The 24,733-nt window shown below is 37.1% G+C and overlaps 1 protein-coding gene and 1 long non-coding RNA gene across 2 annotated transcripts; both read right to left on the reverse strand.

The window, feature by feature from the left end:
- Nucleotides 1-6,390: 6,390 nt before the first annotated feature.
- On the reverse strand, nucleotides 6,391-13,892 carry LOC106065500 (uncharacterized). Its single transcript, XM_013224341.2, has 6 exons — nucleotides 13,733-13,892; nucleotides 12,557-12,740; nucleotides 10,640-10,749; nucleotides 10,132-10,204; nucleotides 8,753-8,906; nucleotides 6,391-6,677 (listed from the first exon to the last, which is right to left on the reverse strand). The coding sequence occupies exons 1-6, from the start codon at nucleotides 13,744-13,746 to the stop codon at nucleotides 6,421-6,423; spliced, it is 792 nt and encodes a 263-aa protein (XP_013079795.2). The 5' UTR covers nucleotides 13,747-13,892; the 3' UTR covers nucleotides 6,391-6,420.
- A 5,119-nt stretch (nucleotides 13,893-19,011) lies between these two features.
- On the reverse strand, nucleotides 19,012-24,389 carry LOC129928843 (uncharacterized). Its single transcript, XR_008780362.1, has 3 exons — nucleotides 24,320-24,389; nucleotides 21,242-21,407; nucleotides 19,012-19,910 (listed from the first exon to the last, which is right to left on the reverse strand). It is a non-coding gene; the product is annotated as an uncharacterized LOC129928843 (long non-coding RNA).
- Between the last annotated feature and the right edge of the window lie 344 nt (nucleotides 24,390-24,733).

Here is a 24,733-nt window from a genome sequence, read left to right on the forward strand (position 1 = left end):
AATCTCTGTGTTAACAATACACATCTCTATCTGTGTTCAACAATACAAGTCTCTGTGTTAACATACACATCTCTGTGTTAACATACACATCTCTGTCTGTGTTCAACAATACAAGTCTCTGTGTTAACATACACATCTCTGTCTGTGTTCAACAATACACATCATTGTGTTAATATACACATCTCTGTCTGTGTTTACAGTACACCCTTCTGTCTTTGTTTTCAATGAAATATGTACATTTTATTTAAATTGTTAAAATTAATATAAAACAAAATAAAAAAAAAAATCAAGACATCTCTATGATATTGAACCAAGAATCAATATTGTCAAGTTGTGTTTTTGCTTGATTAAAGAGAACTTCAGTAGCAATGCTTTTTTTAGTGTAATCTTTGTCATTTGCCCGAGCCAGCCAGGAAAACCAGTGACTTGGCAGAATTTAGGTCATTGGTTAATATGCATGACTAAATGCATGGCGCGTAGGACGTAATCATCTTCTTTTTTTTTTTTTTTTTTGAAGTAACGTCTGTATCATATAAGATAAGATTTTTAATCACAACTTAACTTAACTAACGTAGAAAACACTTTAAAAATATTCACAACTTTAAAAACTGTTGCAACTCTCTACCGCACAGGCGCTTATTTTTATAAAAGCATCTCTAGTATAGTAGCTGTTAACAAATTAAGAGAAGGCATTGATAAGTGCAAACGAAGACTCGAATCACAAGTTCGCAACAATGTAACAATGTCACATTTAATAGCATAATAATATTATGAACGTTTGTCTTTTGGGTTCGAGGTTAGCTTTCTTTATCTAGGTTTAGCAATTTGTTTTATTTTTGGTTTCTACCTTCGTCTTTCTCTTACAATTAAACTTTAGTGTTTTATAAGATAGCAAAATATGTAACATGAAAAACATAAAAAAATAATTTTGAGAAAAATCAAAACAAAAACAAGTTTATACGAAGTGTAATTGTCTCAGTCAGTTTGGATCAGTCGTGTAATTAAAGTTGTACTAGATCTAGACCAACGACAATAAATAAGTACGATATTTTCACCAATTGTTTTTATTTAGTGCTATTTCATGCGTTTAGTTTTCTCAATACATTATGATCCTATCACTTATGTGGACTGGTTGGGAAAATAGTGGTTGGGGGGGGGGAGATAGAGGTGTCTGGGTGAATTTTACCGCAATTTCTTTTTGATAGTATTTATATAAAATAAAAATAAAAAGTGGGAGTGACCTGAATTCGAACTCATGGCTCAAGCCTCCGCTAGCCGACATACTAACCACTCTGCTAGTGAGATGCTAATAAATTATATAAGATTGTATAGTTATCTATTGATTATTTCAAATTTACTTTTAAGCGGCGACCTATAAAGGAAATAAGTCTGCTTACAACAGCACTTCAGTTTTTCCCTTGCATGAGCGTGTGCGTGCGTGCATGTGTGCGCACGCAGGCGCGCGCTGTCGCTATTTACGTCTAAAGACAATCTTTTCCTCTTTGCAACTTCTAATTTGACTTAAGAGATCAATCCTTGGATAGACAGCTGCGGTCACAGGTTTGACATCTGTTATCACCCACCCCCGCAGAGGTGACGACTTCATGCCAAAGGCGGATCTTCCCTTCGAGCTTAAACGATGACGACGTAAGCGCTATAAAGATCCATCCAGACGCCATTTTGCCCTCACTGGCATAGAAGAAAGTAACTAGCAGAAGATGGTCTCTGAAATGAAAGAGACGGAGAGCTCTCACGAGACACACATTTGAGACCGAAAGACACTTATTGAAGACAGGTGCAGAAGACGGGAAGAAAACTGTAAAAGACCGCCGGCGGACAACGGCTTTGTCTGCATTATATGCTAAAAAATATGCAGATCGCAGCTGGGTCTGCGTAGTCATGTGAAACACTGCTCTCATCCTTAATTTTCGGAATTGAAGACAATGCCATTTTTATTGTTATACTTTGTTATTTACATACACTTGTGTATCTTTGAAGGAATTTAGCTTATGTTTACAATAAACTGGCATTTCATATACAAATAAATCTGAATCTTATTAAACTTAATATTGTAATATTCGATAGTGAGATAGTGGCTGATTTATAAAATGTGTTGCATCAGAACCGGAGGTTTCGGGCTCAAATCCTTGTAAAGATAGAGATTTTTTTATTTAGGAGTCTTTAGGGCGCCTCTTGAGTCCACCCAGCTCTAAGGGGTGTCTGACCAAATGTAAATGTGGTCGTTGCCTCTTTAAGAGTGGACCACATAAACAGATGACCGTTACATCATCTGTCAAATAGGTTGCAAAATCTGAAAGGAGGTTATTAATGATAGTGACACATAGATCTACTTTTTTTTTTTTTTGTTGTTAACTCTAGTTGAAAGGACACTTTGTTGGCCGTACAAAGTTTAAAAAAGAGACAACTCAGATTTCACAAGTAATTTTTTTATTTTATCGGTTGTCTCCCTCAGTAATGCGAGCTCGAATTCAGCAGTACAATTAAATTTTTGTAGAAAGTTAGTTTACTATAAACATATATTTTCAATGTTCACTCGGAAAATAAAATAAATTTAAAAAAACCCACAAAGAATTCCAACTCGTCCAGGCAGGCAAGAAGAGTTATGTCACATAGGTTTTTAAATCATCATAAAGAGTAAGCCATCGTAGGGATTAAAAACATGCGTATCAAGTTTCTTTCAGTAATGTCCAAGCCTCACTGCAAGTAGTGGCTATCTCGAGTGTTAGAACTGACCAGGCTAGAGGTCAAGTCTGTGTACGTGTTGGGGCCTTGATGAAAATTAGTGTCTATTTCTTTATTACTTCTTTTTTTTTTTGGGGGGGGGGGGGAGGGTCGGACCAACATGTCTGGACGCCAGACCATTCTACACAGAGGGCCGGATCAATGATCTTCAACGACACAATCTGTTTGCAGTTTAGACCAATAGTTCGTTGCCAGACTTGTGACGAGGCAACGCGCTATTGGTCTAAACTGCCCACAGGTTGTGACGTAGAAGATCAGGTGTTCAGGGCCTCTGTGACGAATGGTCTGGCTGGACGTCCTGGATGAGATAATTTAGTAAATTAATATTCAGGAACCGAACATGAGAGACTGTAACATAGGGTTGACAATGACGTATTCATCTAATGACGTATTCATCTAATGACGTATTCATCTAATGACGTATTCATCTAATGACGTATTCATCTAATGACGTATTCAACTGATGACGTTTTCATCTGATGACGTATTCATCTAAAGACGTATTCATCTAATGACGTATTTAACTGATGACGTTTTCATCTGATGACGTATTCATCTAAAGACGTATTCATCTAATGACGTTTTCATCTAATGACGTATTCATCTAATGACGTACTCATCTAATGACGTATTCATCTAATGACGTACTCATCTAATGACGTATTCATCTAATGACGTACTCATATAATGACATATTCATCTAATGACGTACTCATCTAATGACGTACTCATCTAATGACATATTCATCTAATGACGTATTCATTTAATGACATACTCATCTAATGACGTATTCATCTAATGACGTTTTCATCTAATGACGTATTCATCTAATGACGTATTCATCTAATGACGTATTCGTCTAATGACGTATTCATCTAATGACGTACTCATCTAATGACGTATTCATCTAATGACGTACTCATCTAATGACGTATTCATCTAATGACGTACTTATATAATGACATATTCATCTAATGACGTACTCATCTAATGACGTACTCATCTAATGACATATTCATCTAATGACGTATTCATCTAATGACGTTTTCATCTAATGACGTATTCATCTAATGACGTATTCATCTAATGACGTATTCGTCTAATGACGTATTCATTTAATGACGTATTCATCTAATGACGTATTCATCTAATGACGTATTCATCTAATGACGTACTCATATAATGACGTATCCATCTAATGACGTATTCATCTAATGACGTACTCATCTAATGACGTATTCATCTAATGACGTATTCGTCTAATGACGTATTCATCTAATGACGTACTCATCTAATGACGTATTCATCTAATGACGTACTCATCTAATGACGTATTCATCTAATGACGTATTCATCTAATGACGTATTCAACTAGAAACGTCTTTTGGGGAGGACTTAAAGGGACAATTAAAAGACCGCATCACAAACCATGAGATCAGAGACAGGCTTACTACAGCGATTGGACCCTCGATGACCTGCTAATGATCGTAAAAAAAACGCAAGCTACAAATCTATGGCCATATTACAAGGTCATTGCGTCTCGCAAAGACCTTCCTTCAGGGAACATCATCAGGAAAAAGAAGAAGAGGCACACAGAGAAAGGGATGGGAAGACAAATTAAAAGAATGGAATGGCTTGGCATTGAAAGAGGTTCTATCTAAGGCAAAAGACAGAGAGGAATGGAGAGAGGCGGTCGACACATCTTGCATGGCGCCCCAACGGTTTAACAGACTAGGAGATAGGTAAAGGGAGAATGTGGAAAAATATCAGCTTATTGGTCATTGGTTGTTTTGATCAGTAATTCTGTTAAACAGTAATACAAACATTTTTAATCAGTTAAGCTTTCAATCTATACAATTAATTTATGTTCTATTCAAATTTGGCCTTATTGCTAGAGTAATTATTTCATTCAATCCAGTTTGAAGATATTAAACTGAAAGAAAATAGTAATCAACTCTGTATTTCTTTAGTGCATTCGTGTATACGCAGCTCTTAACCTGCCGTGGTTATTACAAAACTTAAACCAACTCTCCCTGTCTGTCTGGTCAAAAGTTTGCACACGTTATTTCTCCCACACCCAATCTCGGATCAAGCTGAAAATTTGCATAATTATTCATTGGCAAAGACAAAAACTACATCATAAAAAAACAACAACAATTAGTCAATTAATTACTGGTAATTAGTTATTTATTTTGTTTGGTCACAACAAGGGAAATTATTCCTTCAGTATTCATAGATATGGCTAAATATGTAGGTCTACTTAGATAAAAAACCAAAATGTCAATGAATTAATGATAATTAATTATTATTGCTTTTTTTAATTTTTACATTTTGCTTGTGTTACAATTAGAGAGACACAAATTATAATGGAAATAATGAAACAAGAAAACAAAACAGCGTGACAACTAGTAATATAGGAGTCCAGTAGTTATTAGAGATTGAGAGAAGAAACGCAGAGAAGGTCTCAGGCCAATTTGAAACTTTCAGTTAGAGCTGAGCTAATTGGTTCTTCCACGTTCTTGTAACTCTGAGACTGTCATAGTGGAGAATTGCAACAGAGTGTTATGTCTGGGTTTACTACTTTGTATCTATGTTTACAAAACGGTCTAGGAATGTATACATACAGCAACCATACACTTTAACTACATAGTCATATTAATGAATAGTTTGATGGAGCGAAAATAGTGACAAGATACACGCATGTATTCATGATTGATGAGTTAAATAAATAAATGGATGTGCATTTGACACACCTCTTTTAAGTTTATTGGCCTATAAACTTCTTCAATTGATTTACACATTCTGATATATTGAGCTACATAGTACACTATAGGAAAGGGGGAGAATAGTGCGGAGTGAAAAATGTTAAAACCCATCACTTAAATTCAATCATGTATTAGTCACCAGCGGATATAACATGCGAGCCTTATCTTGGGTATTACTGAACTACTTTACTGAAATTATCTCCAATGGGTTACCCGAGCCAGCCAGGAAAACCAGTGACTTGGCAGAACTTGAGTCATCGGTTAACATGCATGACTAGATGCATGACGCGTAGGACGTAATCATCATCTTTGTTTTTTTTTTTGTTTTTGTTTTGAAGTAACGTCTTTTATTTTATAAGATAACATCCATTAAAATTGAAAAATGTTCCCTTCACATTTTTTTCTTCATTTTGCCACGAAAATAAAAGTAGATTTGTGAAATTGTGTTTATCCTTTCAGACGACACATTGCTATCCGATATAAAATAATGTGAGAACGGGATTGCCTGATTTGTTAAAAAGTTTTTTTCTTTATGAGAGATAAGTTTAGGTACCTTGTGTCTGCCTTTAGGGCCCTCCAGTTTTGGGAGGGTAAACATACACTACGCCATGCTCAAAAGAACATTTATGCGGAGTTTTATCATGATTTGTCCAACGGTTTCGAGTTTTTTTTCGGGATATACATACATACGCCTTACTTTGAGCTTAGTATCTGATGTTATAGAACAAAATAGTCGCTCTTCATTATGTATCATCAGAGTCAGAAACAAAATTAATGTTTTTTGAAAGGAACACTTTTTTTTTGTTACTTGTTTAAGCTTTCAATATGCTCTTTAGTTTTAAACTGTTGGACTTAAATGTTATTTCATACTGAACATATTGAGACAGAGTTTCAGCCCCTGAAGGTAACTCTCCAGAACTTGCAGTCCGCCAGAGTCGCCATAAATCCTATAGAAGTTTGCGACGTGGAGAGCTCAAAGATGAGGTCACATTGGCCGGTGATGGAGAAGTAGTTGACCCCCTGGCACGCCTTGTAGGTACAGCACAGACTACAGCAGTCGACAAAGTGGTAGATGGCGCTCAGGGTTGTATACAAGGACCCAGTGTAACACAAGCTGTCTGCGCTGTTCATGTTGGTCTCTGTAGGAGCTGGGGGATGATAAGATGACAATGATAAGACAATGATACGACAATGATAAGATAACGATAAGACAATGATACGACAATGATACACCAATGATACGACAATGATACGAAAATGATAAGACAATGATACGAAAATGATTAGACAATGATACGAAAATGATAGGACAATGATAAGACAATGATACGACAATGATAGGACAATGATACGAAAATGATTAGACAATGATACGAAAATGATACGAAAATGATAAGACAATGATACGACAATACAAGGACAATTGATAAGACAATGATAAGACAATGATAGGCCAATGATAAGACAATGAAAGGACAATGATAAGACAAAATAAGACAATGATAGGACAATGATAAGACAAAATAAGACAATGATAGGACAATGATAAGACAAAATAAGACAATGATAGGACAATGATAAGACAATAATACGACAATGATAAAACAATCATAAGACAATGATAGGCAATTGTATGTGACATTCAAGCCTTAAAATATGACATTTATACACTGACATCTTTGAGTCTATATGAGACGCCCCTATTGACCCTTGTAAAGAAATGAGATGAATGCCTGGGTCTTAGCTATGGCTGTAATGACGTCTCACTCACAGCAGTTATCCCCCTCCCCTCTCACAGCAGCTGAAGTTTCCAAATAAACGACAGGTGCCGATACAATTTGACGTTAGCGGCTTCGCAGGTTGGGCCCTGCAGCACTGTGGGATGCAGGCTGTGTATGGGTTGACGGCTCTTGATGCTAACTCAGGGTTGGCTTTTCATGCCTTTCCATGTTTGGGTACAGCCTTGTCTCGATAAGACCCTGATGTCATGATTAGACAATGTTGTCAAGGTAAGTCGCTAATGTCGCAATAAAAAGCTGATGTCACGATAAGACACTTAGGTCATGATTAGACGCTAATGTCAGGATAAGACACTGATTTCATGCTAAGACACTCTTGTCATAAGACACTGATGTCAAGATAAAACACCGATGTCATGATATGGCTCTGATGTCAGTTTATGTAACAGATGTCATGACAGGCAGGTATTACTTCGCGCCAAACAGTCATTATGACTCATCGATAAGAGCCGCGACAGTGAAATATCGCCTAAATATTGTAGTAACTCCAGTGACGGACCGAAAGGGTTAATCTATGTGCGGCCTACTGATACACACGACTCAGGCCAATCACACAGGTCAACGGGTCAACGGCTGTCGATAGACAAGGGACAGTACTGCTAATAACCGCAAGTATGAACTGTGTTGTGGTCATGTGACCAAGAGCCTTTAATGTCGAGAGACAGTGTGCAAGAAAGGACAGTAGAGTCCAGGACAGCAAGCAGTAAGGACCGTGTGCTACAAAGCGAGTCATCAAAAAATGTAGCTGTACGAGCTAGAGAGACTTGTAGTGCTAGTTAGGCAGTTCTGTTGTGTAAAAAAGCATTTGAAGTTACTGTAGCCAATTGTGATTATTGGCTGTTTATGTATTTGTAAATAAACCGCCACTTTGTTACTTGAAGCTCTTGTTGTCAAGTTCTTGTGTTAGATGTGCTGTGTTGTGTTGTTAAGTAGTGTTCGCAGAAGGCCTGGTAGAGAAGATCGTAACAATATGTATTGATACAATTTTAAATGTTTTAGAGTACACATCAACGAATTCATGGGTCTATTCATATCAAAATTAAGAATCAAGCTGTTTAAATCAAAGCCACTTCATTGAGATTTCAACAACTTAAATACCTGTTGAACTGATTGACTTGAAAATATCTGCGATGGTGTATGATTGATGGGAGGAACTTAAATACCTGTTGAACTGATTGACTTGAAAATATCTGCGATGGTGTATGATTGATGGGAGGAACTTAAATACCCGTTGAACTGATTGACTTGAAAATATCTGCGATGGTGTATGATTGATGGGAGGAACCTAAATACCTGTTGAATTGACTGAGTTGAAAATGTCTGTGATGGTGTATGATTGATGTGAGGAACTTAAAATACCTGTTGAATTGACTGAGTTGAAAATGTCTGCGATGGTGTATGATGGAAGAGAAGAACTTAAATACCTGTTGAATTGACTGAGTTGAAAATTTCTGCGATGGTGAGTGATGGAAGAGAGGAACTCCTGGCTACTGATGAGGCTGTAGTTACAGGTGTTGTTGATGTTGTTGAAACTACTGTTGACACGTCTGGACGAGAGGCTGTTTGATATGGAACTGCCTGTTAAATATTTTTCATCTTTTAACTTTATAACGTACTTTGGCTTGGGTTTTCTGGGATCCCATTAAAACGAACAGACAAGAAATTAAGAAATACTAGGACAAATAAATACAACGCTTTGACACACATAAACACATCAATAGCACTTGTATCCATAAACACAGCAACTATAACACTAATCTTTTTATCTTACTCATTACAGACGTTTCATCTTAATAAAAGATATCTACAACCTGGTCCTACGTGCATAGGCGTAGCGAGAGGGGGTCAGGGGAGTATCATGCAACAAACATGATATGGAACAGATTCCATGTTCTCTTGTGCTCTTCAAAAGCTAATAGTATCCAATCAAGTATATGCATCATATCACGTGATTTCATCTTGATTTTCTTCTTTTTCGTTCTCATTTTAAATGTCGGAGGGTTCAGATCTGTAATCCTAGATCTGAGATGCACTGCGCAGTGGTTTCCAGGCAGTTCTCCGTATAGTTTTTGTTCTATAGGAAGGTTTTGGGGAGTCTTGTTCATGCCTCTTTATATAGTATGCAGCTTTGAAGGACATGGTCAGCATTCTCTGGTGATGCTCCACAAGGGCAGGTGTAGCTCGTCCCGACTTGAAGCTTCCGGAACATATGTTACCTCATTCTGTTGTGTCCAGTTCTGAGTCGAAAAATTATACGTTGGTCATTTTGAGACAGCTTATAATTGGCGTCTTTTTTCTTGTATTTCATATTGATTACTTAGATGTATTCCAATATCAAAAGTACTGCCCGCTGGATATCGAAGGCCCGAGATGAGATTTCAGCAGGTTTTTCTATAGTAAATAATGAAGCCGTAGACTGTAGAGATTTAGTTTCATTCGAATTGACGATTTTCTTTTAAGTGATGTAGACACCCAAGTTGGACATTTTTAAATAGCCCGCAAGATTAAAAACGTTTGGTCACTACTGATTATTTTGAATCACTAGGCCATCACTGATTACTTTTAAATAATGGGCCATCACTGATTACTTTAAAAAAAAAACGGGGCTATCACTGATTACTTTTTATTACTGGGCCATCCTTGATTACTTTAAAAAACGGGACCATCAATGATTACTTTAAATCACTTGGGACATCAGTGATTACTTTAAATAACGGGGACATCATAGATAACTTTTAAATACTGGGCCATTACTCATTACTTTTAAATACTAGGCTATTCAAATGTGTGTAGGACAACTTACACTACATGCATTGGCTGTAGATGAGTTACACACACAAAAATAGTTGGCAACAATTTCCGGCCAGACAAAATTCCTGATAGAAGGGAAACAAAAGTTAAATCAAAGATAATCTTGAGAATTTAATGAGCAGAAATAAATTATCATGAATGATAAGTAGCAATTAAATTTCTTTTTTTCTCGTGGACAGTATAAAAATTTTTTTTCCTAATTTTTTTTATTTAATAGATTCTACCCTATTGCCATCATAATATAAGCTAGTTTTTTAGTCACTTTATAACTTACATTTTGATAATAAAAAAGGTCATATTAGATTGAATATCAGTTCACAAAATTCTCAAATAAGACTCAATGATCCAATACTGAGTAATACATAGATCCTCTCATGTCACATTTTATCTTTTAAATTAGATAGATAGATAGATAGATAGATAGATAGATAGATAGATAGATAGATAGATAGATAGATAGATAGACATGAAGACATATTAACAACAAAACAAGCACTTACGTAAATTGACCAGATAATAACACAGAACTTGTTCGTCCAGTAATTCCTGCCTGACTGCTGTTCAGCATGAAGGTGTAATTGTCCATTTGAACCACTGTGTAGTCCCAGACCTAAGGGACGAAAAAGACCCTGTTAGAATGTAGTCAAATATCCAATTTGAACTCGTTAGTGGATCCTTTTGTAAAGCATTGATTCAAAAATAGGATGGCGTGCCCAGGTGGGCCCTTATTTGTATCAGTACAATTATACAAGAATGGAATCTCAACGCTTGAAGGTACATCACTATTGAATTTATTAGTGTCATTAAGTTCACACCAGTAACGACTTTTAATATGTATAGTATGTAAAGTTCAACCAACTCAAATGGATGTCTCATTTTTGTTGGGCAAAGCGTAAGGCGGTTGGTCGTTGTACTGGTCACATGACAGATAACCTTAACATCATCTGCCCTATAGATCGCAAGGATTGAAAGGGGGACTTAGACTAAGACTTAGGTCCTCCCGCGCCGTTCGGCGCATTGGGCAGCAAGCTGTCTCCATAAAGATCTGTCGTTGGCAATGTCTGAAGCCTCCTCCCACCTGGTGTCCACTGTTCTGAGGTCCTCCATGAAGGTGTGGCGCCAAGTTGTACGAGCACGTCCCTGTTTGCGCTTTCCTCGTATTGGCCTCCATGTCATCGCAACTCTTGGTATGCGTAGTTCATTTTGTCGTAGAACATGCCCCGCAAACCTCATGCGACGCTCTGTCACAACCTCACCAAGTGTTCGACTCCCAGTTCGGCAAAGGATTTCTTTGTTTGAGACCCGATCTGTGTAACTGACACCCAAAATCTGTCTCAGCCATTTTTGTTGAGCCACTTTTAGTTTTTACTTTCCTTTTTTTTTTACAAGATACAGGGCAAACTAAAAGGGAAGTAATAACAAGCAAAGTAAAAGGGAAGTAATAACAAGCAAAGTAAAAGGGAAGTAATAACAAGCAAAGTAAAAGGGAAGTAATAACAAGCAAAGTAAAAGGGAAGTAATAACAAGCAAAGTAAAAGGGAAGTAATAACAAGCAAAGTAAAAGGGAAGTAATAACAAGCAAAGTAAAAGGGAAGTAATAACAAGCAAACTAAAAGGGAAGTAATAACAAGCAAAGTAAATATAAAATACTTTTAAAAAAACAAAGCTTATATTAATGTGTATTAATTAGTTTGGATCAGTCATGTAACTAAATTTGTTCTATCACTTGTCTGGACCAGGCAGAAAGGGGGAGAAAGAACGGGGAATCTGGGTGATTGCTTTTTTTTTTTATAGGGAAAGACCTGAATTCGAACTAGTGGGCTAAAGCCTTCTCAGGCTTCTCAAGCCAACGCGGTAACCACTCTGCTAGCGAAGAGCCTATGAACATGAAAGATTGTAGGCCTATAGTTATCTATTGTTTCTATTTCGTGTTTGTATTCACTAAGCCTCAGACGGTAGTCTTAGATAAAGGGGACTAATTCAGCTTATACCACCACTTCAGTCAAGTACTATTTCTTTCCCATGTTTGAGATACCAAACAAAGTAATTTATTACCAATAATTAATAAAGTAATTATTTAATTTTTTATTGATTCTTACGTTGTCAGGTAAAAAAAATAATTGTGCAAAAGTTTCAGCTTGATCCGAGATTGGGTGTGGGAGACATAACGTGTACAAACTTTTGGCCAGACAGACAGACAGACATACAGACAGACAGAGTGAGTTGATATAAGCTTTGTTAAAAAGATGTAGTGTTGTTTTGATGTAGTAAAAGTTAAACTTACCAAGTAAGCTTCAAATCTAGCATACCAACTCTAAGAACTATGAATTACTTTATCCTACCAGAAAAAAAACATTTGTAAAAAAATAGTTCAAAAAAGTAAAATATAAAATATTTAGATCTTTAAAGAGAGTTACCGTTATTGAAATAGGTACGTTGCACGAGAAGATGACCTTGAACCCACAAGTCGGGATGTAGAGGCTGTTATTGTAAGTCATTGTACCAGACGCCCCGTTATTGTAAGGGGCGCCACCACGGTAGAACAGATTGACGCCATCCACAGTAACCAATGCAAGAAATGTGACCAATGTGAGGCTGAAACTGACAAGTCAAACTCACATTGTAATGATACAAATAAACTTTTTTGTATAAAGTATATATCAACTGACACTGTCTATCTGTCTGTCTGTCTGTCTGTTAGTCTGGTAAAAGGTTTGTACACGTCATTTCAGCTCATTTTCTGATCTAGTCGAAACTTTCCACAATTATTCATGGACATAGACAAGACATTCATAAATATTTAGAAATTAACCATTTAATCCATTATTACTGGCAATTTATTATTTTGTTTGAAACTAACAATGGCAATGAATAATTTAGTTTTCAAAGATACACTTAATTATGTAGGGTTCCGTCCCCTTAGATAATTCAAAAATTATTTATTATACCAAGTAGATGTATTAGCACCATTGAAGAGCAGTGAGATTCATAACAAACGAATATTCACATTTGACTAGAGTAACACCTTGAGTAAAATCACTAAATTTAGAAAGCCTTCAGGACAGAAGACTCAAAAGTAAAGTAGCAATTATACATAAAACACTGAACCATAATCTTTAAATACAAAAACAAAATTTAATAAAATACTCAGAAAGACACAAAGATAACGACACACTCTTCATCCCATATGCTAGGACAAATTTGTACAAATACTCCTTCTTCCCTAGTGCTATTAGAGCATGGAATGGGTTGCCTGAGCTAGCCAGGAAAACCAGTGACTTGGCAGAATTTAAGTCATTGGTTAATATGCATGACTAAATGCATGACGCGTATAACGTAATCATCTTCTTTTTTGAAGTAACGTCTGTATTATATAAGATAAGATAAGAAGATAAGAAAATACACATTGTATTACGGAAACAACCATGAACATATAATCGTCACAGGATTAGGCACTATATACAGTAACTGTCACAAATATGTGGTACAAATTATAATTTCTGAATTTCTAAATATCGAAATATAGATCAGTGTTCCACTATACATAATAATAATGCCAGGTTGTTATAATTTATAATAACCTTCATACCTACCAATAGAGGCACATATCTTATACATATATATACATATAAAAGGATCCGATGTTATAAAATTATAAACCAGTCAGATTATAAAAAATGGTTGTGTCTGCTTCTTCGTTACAGATCCTTACGTTAAAGAATCTCTCATGTGTTATTTCCCTTGTTGCCAGAGTGACTCTGGACATTAAATAACAAATAAGGTTGGCAACATTGAAACTCCGGTGGTCACACCCCCAATCCTCAAGAGTCTTATTGGCGTTGTCTGACCTATCTAGTGTGTGTCACTTTAAAAGAATAAAGCATATTGGAAACGCCCACTTTTTGCCATCTTCAGAAACGCACCTGACATGTGGGTGTTTGTCAAGATGTGTGGATAGATTGAACATACAGACGGTCGGATATACAGACATATAGATAGTTGAACAGATAGCCATCAGACAGACAGACAGACAGATAGATAGATAGATAGACAGACAGACAGACAGACAGACAGACAGACAGACAGACAGATAGATAGATAGATAGATAGACAGATAGATAGATAGATAGACAGACAGACAGACAGACAGACAGACAGACAGATAGATAGACAGACAGACAGACAGACAGACAGACAGACAGATAGATAGATAGATAGATAGATAGATAGATAGATAGATAGATAGATAGATAGATAGATAGATAGATATGAAGACGTATTAACAGCCTACATTTAAAAGATCTCTGCATTAAAAGTATCAACACGCTTATCTACAGTTTATGGATTATTTTTTTGTTTTGGGGGCGGGGGAGGGGGAAATTAAATTAAATAATAATAATAAGCCTTGTCTTCGAGTCCGAAGGCAAATAAGAAATACAGTATTTTCCGTGGCTACGTAGCCCCAATTGTGACCTACATAAGCAAGCATAACTGTTGTCCACCGGTGGTCGAATTAAGAATTTCTTTTTGTCGTCTGCGTCTGTATATATACATTTCAAAGTTATAGAAATCTGGCAAATAATATAATAAAATAATGAAATTGTGCCAGGAAAGATATTTGACCGCCGACTGCACTCTGAAAGTTAAATTTAGTCTCTTGATCACCATTTTTTTTTATACCCACATTAATAATAAATTCGTGTCTACGCCGATGCATAGTCGTTGAGAATGCTTCCCCTCTATCAATATCGAGTTTTAATCATTAGAAACAATGTGAATCCTCCATGTTTCAACTGCTCAATCAAACCTTGGCCTTGTATAGAAAATATCCCTAATGTTTTTAGTTGTTTTTTTAAAATCGTATTTAAAAAAAAAAAAAAAGGAGAGAAGGTGAGGGTTTGGGGTCACGTACTTGCCTACAGTTGAATAAATTAATGCCAGAGATCCTTTTGTTTGGAACTAACGGAGTTTGAGTAAGCGAAACACCAAGTAAACTTTATATAGTTGTTTTGTATTATTGTTCCTTAAGGATAAACCTTTCATTTTTTTGTATGCTAATATGAGATAACCTGTCAAAAAACGTTAACTAAAATTATATCAAAAGAATCTTAAAGAGTTTCGAGATATAATATAACATCATAATAAAAAAAAAAGACACACAGAGAAAGCGATGGGAAGACAACATGGAAAAAATAAACAGACCTGCGATTGAGACAGTCTCCATCCAAGGCAAAAGACGGTCGACAAATGTTGTGTGATGCCGCTACGATCCAATACACCAGAGGGTTAGGGAAGACCCTAGAGGTGGCACGCCCTGCACCACATTAACAGAGTTTATTTTTATTTATTTTTTTAAATACCCAGTAGTCATGTCCTGTTAATAAATTCTAATGTGTATGGGGGGGGGGGGGGCGAGTGGTACTCAGCATTACAAAAATTACAAAAGGGGTACACATAGGTCAAAAGTTTGGGAAACACTGCAATAGACCAAAACTAAGCGATTCAGGCGTAGGTGATTAGATAAGCTTCATTCTATAGTTAATCTGTTGTGCTATTCAAAAATGTATTAATTTTGTCTAGAATAGGATTCAATGGTTGATCCCAGATGAGAATAAAAAGTTAGTTTGTTCAAAAGGTTCTATTAATTACAATTTATACTCGTCAGTTGATCTATTGGATGGCTGCCTTGACGTGCGGCTTGCGCGCTGGACTATCCTCAACTCTGAAGGAACATCCGAAACATGTAAAACATTTAACAAACAAACATTTTATTGAGTCTGTAAAAATGTTTGTTAAATGTTTTTACATGTCTCGGATGTTCCTTCAGAGTTAAAGATAGTTTACTTTCTAGTCCGAACCTTCCGCAGGACGACATGGGATGGGAGCGGGCAGGGCTTGAACCCGAGACCATCGATTAATCCGAACGACAGTCCAGCGCGCAAACCGCACGACCACCAGCCACTTGTCATGAGTGAATACCTTCCATCCATGCTAATACTTTGTGCTAAAAGCCATGCCAGTGTTTCTGCCTAATTATTTTTTAATGCTTTCCCTTATTATGTTTCTGTGATATTGCCTAATTACATTCCAGTGCTATTTCCTATATATATTCCATCTATATTTCCTAATTATATTCCTGCGCTATTACCCTATTATATACCAGTGAAACTAACTTATTATATTTCGGTGCTTTTGACTATTTTTTCCAATGTTATTACCTACTATAAGTCTAATGCAAAAAACTAATTATGTTCCAGTCGTGATTTTGCCTAATAGTGCCCCAGTTCTATCGGCTTATTATGTTCAATCTGCTTTCGTCTAATTGATGTTTCAGAGTAGGCTAATTGCCTAGTTATGTTCTAGTATTATTGCCTAATTAACACTAACCTAGTTTTATTCTAGTGATATAGCCTAATGCTGCGCTGTACTAGAGCTGGTTAGTGCTTCATGTGAGTGTCACGGGGTGGGAGTGAAGAGGTGGATGGTACATAAAGTAGACTGAGGTCAACTATCACACACATGATCACATGATCCAGTTGGTTTTTTTTTTAACTAAAAAAAAGAAACACATTTTGTTTACCCAACATGGGAAAGGTTTCTGGAGTAGCCTACACCTTCACCTATCCATTAGTCTGTTAGACCATTGGGGCACCACACAAGATCTGTTGACCGTCGTTCTCCTTTCCTCTATGGATTGAATCTCTTTCAATGCCCGTCCATTCTTTTATGTTGTCTGCCCGTCGCTTTGTCTGTCTCTTCTGATCCCAAACTGTATCACTATTTGCCGTTGCTTTGGACATATCAGTTGGGGGGGGGGGGTGCTGAGTTGGCGACATCGTTCCGACTATAGGTAATGCCCAGGCATTCATCTCCCGGATCGTAACGGCGTATGGTATATGATGCCCAATGCCGAAAAGAAATCAATTTAATAAAAAAAGATTTTTCAAATAAATGTTTCGTGCTTTATTTCTCGCAAAACTATCAAGAATTGTATCGCATATAGCCACAGTTATCGCACTTGTCAGAAATATGCAAATAAGAGAATATTAGAAAATGAATCTTTTTTTTTTTTTCACAAAAGTTAGAAATTTCATACATGTCTTTGTTTCAGATGTTTAAAGACTTCTGAAGAAACTGCGACAAATGTTTAGGCTAGCGGTTCTCAACCTTTAAAGCTCGTCGACACCCTTTTACAAACCCCACTCTGCCGCGACCCCCCACCCACCCCGCACACACATATAGCAATAGAAGAAAAGACACTAACAATCCATAGTTTCGATAATCTTAGGCGACCCCTGGCAAATCGTTAATCGACCCCCCAAAGGGGGGGGGGATCGCGATACACAGGTTGAGAACCCCTGATTTAGGCATATTTCGCTTTTAGACGAAATTCGTTTTTTGTCATTTGAAGCGAACATTTCCAATTCAGTGGTTTGTCTTTGTTCAAGTATGTTTGTCCTTAGTCTGACTCCCCTCACCACTGGATGCCCCCCGTGCGGCCCGCCCCACTCCCACATGACAAGCTACGCCTCTGCATCTGCATGAAATAACCCATAGTCATTTCGCGACTGCCAGTACACAAGAATAGATGTAAGAAAAAGTATATAGAAAAACTTTTTCGGTTTCTCGGGGGCTCTACGCTACATCTAGTATTGCCTAAAGGTGCATCTAGCAATGTTGTTGTTGTCATTGTTGTTGTATGTTTGTTTTGTTGTTATTTTCGTTGTAGTTCATCGCTTTTTTGTGTGTTTTGTTTATGGTTTGTAATGCAGCCTGTATTCCTGTTTGTCTGTCTGATAAAAATTATTAACACATGATTTCTCACACATCAGTTTTCGGATCAAGTTAAAACTTTACAAAATTATTTATTGTACCTAACGAAACATAAATAAATTTAAAAAAAATAATTAAATAGTCGATTAATTACTGGAAATTAATTACTTGTTTGATACCAGCAAGGGAAATGGATTCTTAGTATTAATCGATATGGCTAAATATGTGTGGTTCTGTCCCCTTAGATAATTGTACAAGTTATTTCACTCACATACATTCTCGGATAAAATTGAAACACATTTATTGTACCTAACAAAGTATGAATCAATTTCTTCTTCTTCTTCTTCTTCTAGCCAGCTTTACTGCTGCTGAGCTGTGAGCTCTTTTGCAGACTGTGCCAAGGAAAAAAAGTGTGCTGTTTTCTTCAGTTGTTCAGCACTGCCGTACAGGGTGTTGGTTATGTTGGGCTGGAGTGGTAGTAGGGTCTGCCTAAGGTGGATTAGGGAGGGGCATTCAAAGAGGATATGGTTTACGGTTTCAAAGGGGTGGGCGCAGTGTGAATCAATTTAAAAAGTAATCAATAAATCAACTCATTATTAATATTTTTAAAGGAAATCTACCTTACAGAGATATATAGTTGTAAATGAGTAGCTCTTCCCGTTAAATAAGCATTTGGTTTTTCAAATTTTTAAAAATATTTTGCTTCTTATTTCGTATCTTTTTTTTTAGCTTTTTTTTTTTCATCAAGCTAAAAGATATATACTATAATAGCAGAAATAAACAGTTTTGCCAGTGGTAACGATAACATTATGGCCTTTAGTATCATCTAAAGATCGTTAATACCAAGTTTAAAATAAAAATTGGCGGAACTGCTTTGGTTACATTATACTTTTTATTATAGTTATAAATGTTATCTTATACATGACAAAGATCACAATACAAAATTGTACATTCATTGAAACAAGAATATTTTACAATTTTCACATCCAGAACTATATGTACAGTGTACACAAAACGTAAGCCTCTTAATCAGTGGGCAGGGCCTCATTTCAGAATGAGGTCTCAAGGCGAACAGAAAAAAAAATCATTTCACAGCTAATCGAATTGAAAAATACCCTCTTTGTGTGATAATTGTAGAGACGCACTTTTGATGACTGTCAATAAGCGCTCATTTATGACGGCCTATATTCAAAACGAGACTAGATGGTAGATATAGATAAACAGACAGTTGAGGCTTGGCCTTTATAGAAAAACATCGTTTATTATAGTGACTGGGACGAGACTGTTCCTGTCCCTGGATTAAAAGTTCATATTCTGTTGATTCACTTTATTGTGTCTTGGTCTGTATTTTATTGCTACAAACTCACAAGTAATAAAAAAACTTCGCGTAAAGAAAACAAACAACCCATCTTCTGATCAGTACAAATTCCACAGACCTCTACATAATAGACAATGAAGATATTTTCATAATGATACTATACAAGTTAATACAGATTTTTAAAGACTTTTTAAAAACTAGCAACAGTTAAGCTAAGTCCAGCTTTGATTCTGTCAGATTTCTTGTATGCCTTTTTTAAAAAATCCCTGTGGATTTCCACATTTCTTAACTCTTTCTCTCCTTAATTATTTACCACATTCTGGTATAATCAACATTTGTATCGTCAGTTAGGAGAGAAAGAGTTAAAATGTAATTTTTAATTTTCATTGTTCACGTGACGTCTGCAATCTTTGCGTCACGGCAAGGTCACCATCTATATATAACCTTCCAGTACGTGCAATCTGGAACCGGTTTTAGCAGGTTGGTGCCGATGAGGTCAGTTAGCTCAGTGATGAGGTCACAAATTCGGCCAGTTGGGTGGTAGTTGATCCCTTTACATGAGGAGTATTTGGCGCAGAGGGCGCAGCAGTCTATCAGCTGGACAATAGAGCTGAGTGGAGCGTACAGGGCGCCGGTGTAACATCTGGACAGAGTGACGTTGAGTCTGATAAAGTTGGAAGCTAAATGAGAAAGTGTAGATGATTATTGTATCTATTTAATAAAATCAAAGTTTTGATTAATGAGAACTGAAATAGTTGAAAAGTTAGTGAGGAACTCTTTAAAAAAAAGAGAATCGTTTTTAGAGACTACATCGATCAATTGAGTTTACTTATTTGGCTTTAGTTTTTATTCATTCGCTCGTTGACCAGTATTCTAACTGCTTGGGATGTGTGAAAAGCTTTTATGTATATGTTTAGTTCAAAGTCACTACCGATGATCCAAAGTCTTCGGGGCTCGCTTAGACCTTCCTTCAGGTAACAGCACCAGGTAAAAGAAGATGACGCAGACAGAGAAAGCGATGGGAAGACAACATAAAAAAAAATTTGACTGGCCTGCCCTTGAAAGAGGTTCTAACTAAGGGAAAAGACGGAGAGAAATGGAGAAAGACGGTTGACTAATCTTGCATGGTGCCCCAACGGTCCAACAGAGGCAGGACTGAATTTTGCCTTGATGAAGCCCTTAGCCATTTGAGATATTGGACCCTTTATACGCTCACCCTCCCCACCCACACGCAAACACAATTTTATATTTGATTTTCTAACTGAATGCAAATATCCCTGGAACTTTTTTTGTGGGTCTTAAAAGAAAGTGGGGGCTTTAAGTTATAACTTATGTTGGCTTTAGGTAAATTCCCCAGTAACTTTTTTGAGGAGCCCTAAAGAGAGTCGGAGCCCAAAGCTTTAGATTGTGTTGCGTATAGGTTAATTCAGTACTGAAAACAGGCTGATTATTACTATCTATATGTCTATGTGTGTAAATGTCACGAGGTAACTGCCCTTTAAGTACCTGGGTATAGACAGGGGCGGGCTGGGTGTCGAAATCGGCCCCGGGCATTTCTATACAATCCGGCCCATAACTTCTATATCATATGATGGGCATACCATTCCAAACCTAACTGTCCTCTAAGCCATTATGTTAAGTTTGATAATGTATCGATATCCATGCATACAGTGAACGCTAAATCTGGATACAAATATACTCCTAATGTTGCTTTTTAATATCTAAATGTGTAGGCCCTAAAAGGATAAAGCCTTCTACTAGCACTATCTACGGATGTAGGCTATCACAATATTAGGAAAATGTGTTACATTAAAATAGTATTACATTGTAGAGTCTGTGAAAGTTTTTATTAACACAACGCTCAGAGGGCCCTTTTATCCATGCGGCCCTTTCGTGGCCCTGCCAGCTCATTTAGGTACCGGCCCACCGGGCATTTGCCCGAATGCCCATATAGCTAGTCCGCCCCTGGGTATAGATATATCTATGTGTGTAATGCCACGAGGCAACTGACCTGTAAGTACTGCCTGGGTGTAGATGTCATTGACCGTGAGCACTGGTAATGAGGAAGGACTTTGGGCTGTGGTTGTAGATATGGTAGTGGTGGTAGTGCTTGGCTCTGAGCACGGAATACTGGAAAGAGTATTGTTCGTTGGTGGTTCTGTGTAATACGTCACATTCTGTGCGGATATAACATGTTTCCATTGAGCTTCTAATCTCGAACACACATTTTTTTACACAAAGATTATGCTAATTTATGTACGCTCTTAGGTCAAGGCCCGCGAATCAAACTTAGAGCCGAGATGTCAATGGAAGTTTAAAAAACAGCACTTGTATAAGAAACATTGTGACCAAGAATCGAATCTAGTAAATGTTTGTTAGTTTTAAGCTTCGGATGTTCCTTCAGAATTAAAGATAATCTGCTTCTTAGTCCAAACTTCCCGCAGGACGACTGGGGATGGCAGCTGGCGGGGAACCCGAGACTATCGAAACATAAGGCCGGCGCGCTTACCGCACGACCAAGGCAGCCTTGAAAAGAAAAGATTGTGTTAAACGCGCTGTTTCAAAAAGGCGTAAGTGTATTCGATACTATCTATGAATGGACTATCTCAGCGAGGGCCGGCATTAGGCATATGCAAATATCCCACACTTTCCTCTTCTAGGCATATGCAAATATCCCACACTTTCCTCTTCTAGGCATATGCAAATATCCCACACTTTCCTCTTCTAGGCATAAGCAAATATCCCACACTTTCCTCTTCTAGGCATATGCAAATATCCCACACTTTCCTCTTCTAGACATATGCAAATATCCCACACTTTCCTCTTCTAGACATATGCAAATATCCCACACTTTCCTCTTCTAGACATATGCAAATATCCCACACTTTCCTCTTCTAGACATATGCAAATATCTCACACTTTCCTCTTCTAGACATATGCAAATATCCCACACTTTCCTCTTCTAGACATATGCAAATATCTCACACTTTCCTCTACTAGACATATGCAAATATCTCACACTTTCCTCTACTAGACATATGCAAATATCTCACACTTTCCTCTTCCCTCACTGGTTCTCAAATGAGATTGGACCCTAGCGCTCTGAGCATGCAATAAATATAAAAGTGGAGCTATAAAACAGCTATTTCAACGAAAAATTTACGCTGTTGACATAGTGGAAAAATATTGAAAAAATAACCCATAAAAATATAATGAGCTGAAGTTATCATAATTAGGGAAGTAATATTCCCATACGGTTAGGTTAAGGACTGCTACAATTTCTAGTTGCAACGCAATTACGATGGTTAAAATTAAAAAGTAAAGTTCCCCTTTCAGACCTTGTGGTCTTTAGGTCATCTGTTTTTGTGGCCTACGGTTAACATGGGTCAGGTACCCATTAGAGCTGGGTGGACTCAGAGGCGCCCGACGATGCCGAAATTTAAAATCCCAGTCTTCACCAAGATTCGAACCCCGGTCACCGGTTCGGAAGCCAAGCGCTTTACCGCTCAGCCACCGCGCCTCGTGTGATTAATACGACTTAAATGTAAAAGAAAATATTCTGAGATAAAAGAAATATTAACAAAATCACATTAATCTTTACCGCTATAAAACACCTTACTATGATACTATGGAAACTACCGTTCGCGATCTAAAATGGAAAGGCACGTAACTCAACAACGGTTCCAAATAATAAGCTAGAGTTATCCCTCCAGCATCGATACACGAAATATCATATTACATAGTGCAAAAGTTTTTCTTAATTACATTTGATAATAATAATAATAATAATAATAATAATGGAGGCGCAGTGGCTGGGCGGCAAAGCGCTTGGCTTCCGAGACGTAGGTCCCGAGTTAGAATCTTGATGAGGACCGGGATCTTTTTAATTTCAGGATCTTTGGGTGCCTCTGAGTCCACCAAGCTCTAATGGGTACCTGACATTATTTAGGGACAAGTAAAGGCGGTTGGTTGTTGTAAATGCCACATCACACCCTCGTTAACCGTAGGCCAAAGAAACAGATGACCTTTACACAATCTGCCTTATAAATCACAAGGTCAGAAGGAGAAGGAGAAGGAGGTGAAGAAAATACGTTGAAACATACACAATCTCCGAGGAGGGCTAGAACCATGGAGGACCTCCAATCATCTAGCAGTGACCAGGAACTAGACATCTACCAAAACCATCAAGGTCCCCAAAAAAAGAACATTTCAAGTCAGCATTGCTATCTTGCATCTTTACCCAAGGTTAAGCCTCTCCCAGAGCCCACCCACATTCCTTTCTATTATCGCCATCACAAAAAATTCTAGATTTAAGATCAACACATATTTGAGCCCAAGGCTTCTTTCAAAGACAAAGATCATCATTTTTATTATTGACTTGCGACTATCTCTCTCCAACAATACCACAGTAAAAGTAAAGTTCCCCTTTCAGACCTTGTGGTCTATAGGGCAGATGATGTAAAGGTCATCTGTTTCTGTGGCCTACGGTTAACGAGGGTGTCATGTGGCCAGCACAACGACCAACCGCCTTTACATTTCCCTAACTAATGTCAGGTACCCACAAGAGCTGGGTGGACTCAGAGGCGCCCGAAGATCCCGGAATTAAAAATCTCAGTCTTCACCAGGTCAGAAACGGGAACCCAATGTTTTGTATTTAATAGTAATAATACTTTAGTTTATAGAGCGCTGTTAACAAACATGATTAAGGCGCTATGATTAAGGCGCTATGATTAAGGCGCTATGATTAAGGCGCTATGATTAAGGCGCTATGATTAAGGCGCTATGATTAAGGCGCTATGATTAAGGCGCTGTGATTAAGGCGCTATGATTAAGCATAACAAACATACATGAGCGCTAAAATAACAAACTAATCTATAAAAAAAAAGTTTAGAACAGGTCTTAATCTTCTTAAACGTAGTGAAGCGTGTCTGCTTGGCGTCAATGGAGAGTGAGTTTCAAAGCTTTAAAATTAGTTACTTGTATTCAAATCGCGTGGATGAGATTTGAATAAGAGATCGTGGGTTCTCCATAAAGAAATTAATGTTAATTGTTAATATTGCTACTAATGGTTTGGTTTGTGACAGTTTACCTGGCATATCGATGAAGTTGTGGTATTACAAAGACACAAATAGTTGGCTGTGACTGATGGCCAGGTGTTTCTGAAATGAGAAAACAAATGCAAGAAATTTGAGTTCTCCTTTTATTTCTAAACAATCCTAGAATAACTTATAATACATTTCAATCTGGAACGTCCAAACTTTTGCGGGGACCTATGCGTAGCCAATGGCATAATGTCAAAATTAAAATTTTTAAAATTAGAAAATACATGCATCTTAGCAAAAAAAAATTATTAAAGAAAGCTGACAAAGCCTTTTTTTTTATAATCGCATTTGTGATTAGCCCCTCAAAATGACAATAATGTCTATTTTTCAGGATATTTTTATAAGTTTTCTGGAGATTTCCAGGACTTTTCATTCACCAATCGTTAACAAACAACATTTAG

This window comes from Biomphalaria glabrata, chromosome 10 (assembly GCF_947242115.1).
Source record: "Biomphalaria glabrata chromosome 10, xgBioGlab47.1, whole genome shotgun sequence".
Lineage (NCBI taxonomy): Eukaryota > Metazoa > Mollusca > Gastropoda > Planorbidae > Biomphalaria > Biomphalaria glabrata.

What these genes read in the sequence shown, in the direction of transcription:
- LOC106065500 (XM_013224341.2), bottom strand. An exon ending in TTATTATCTGGTCAATTTAC is followed by an intron (nt 10,205 to 10,639) that starts GTAAGTGCTTGT and finishes CCCTTCTATCAG; the next exon opens with GAATTTTGTCTGGCCGGAAA. An exon ending in CAACTCAGTCAATTCAACAG is followed by an intron (nt 6,678 to 8,752) that starts GTATTTAAGTTC and finishes ATCATCCCCCAG; the next exon opens with CTCCTACAGAGACCAACATG.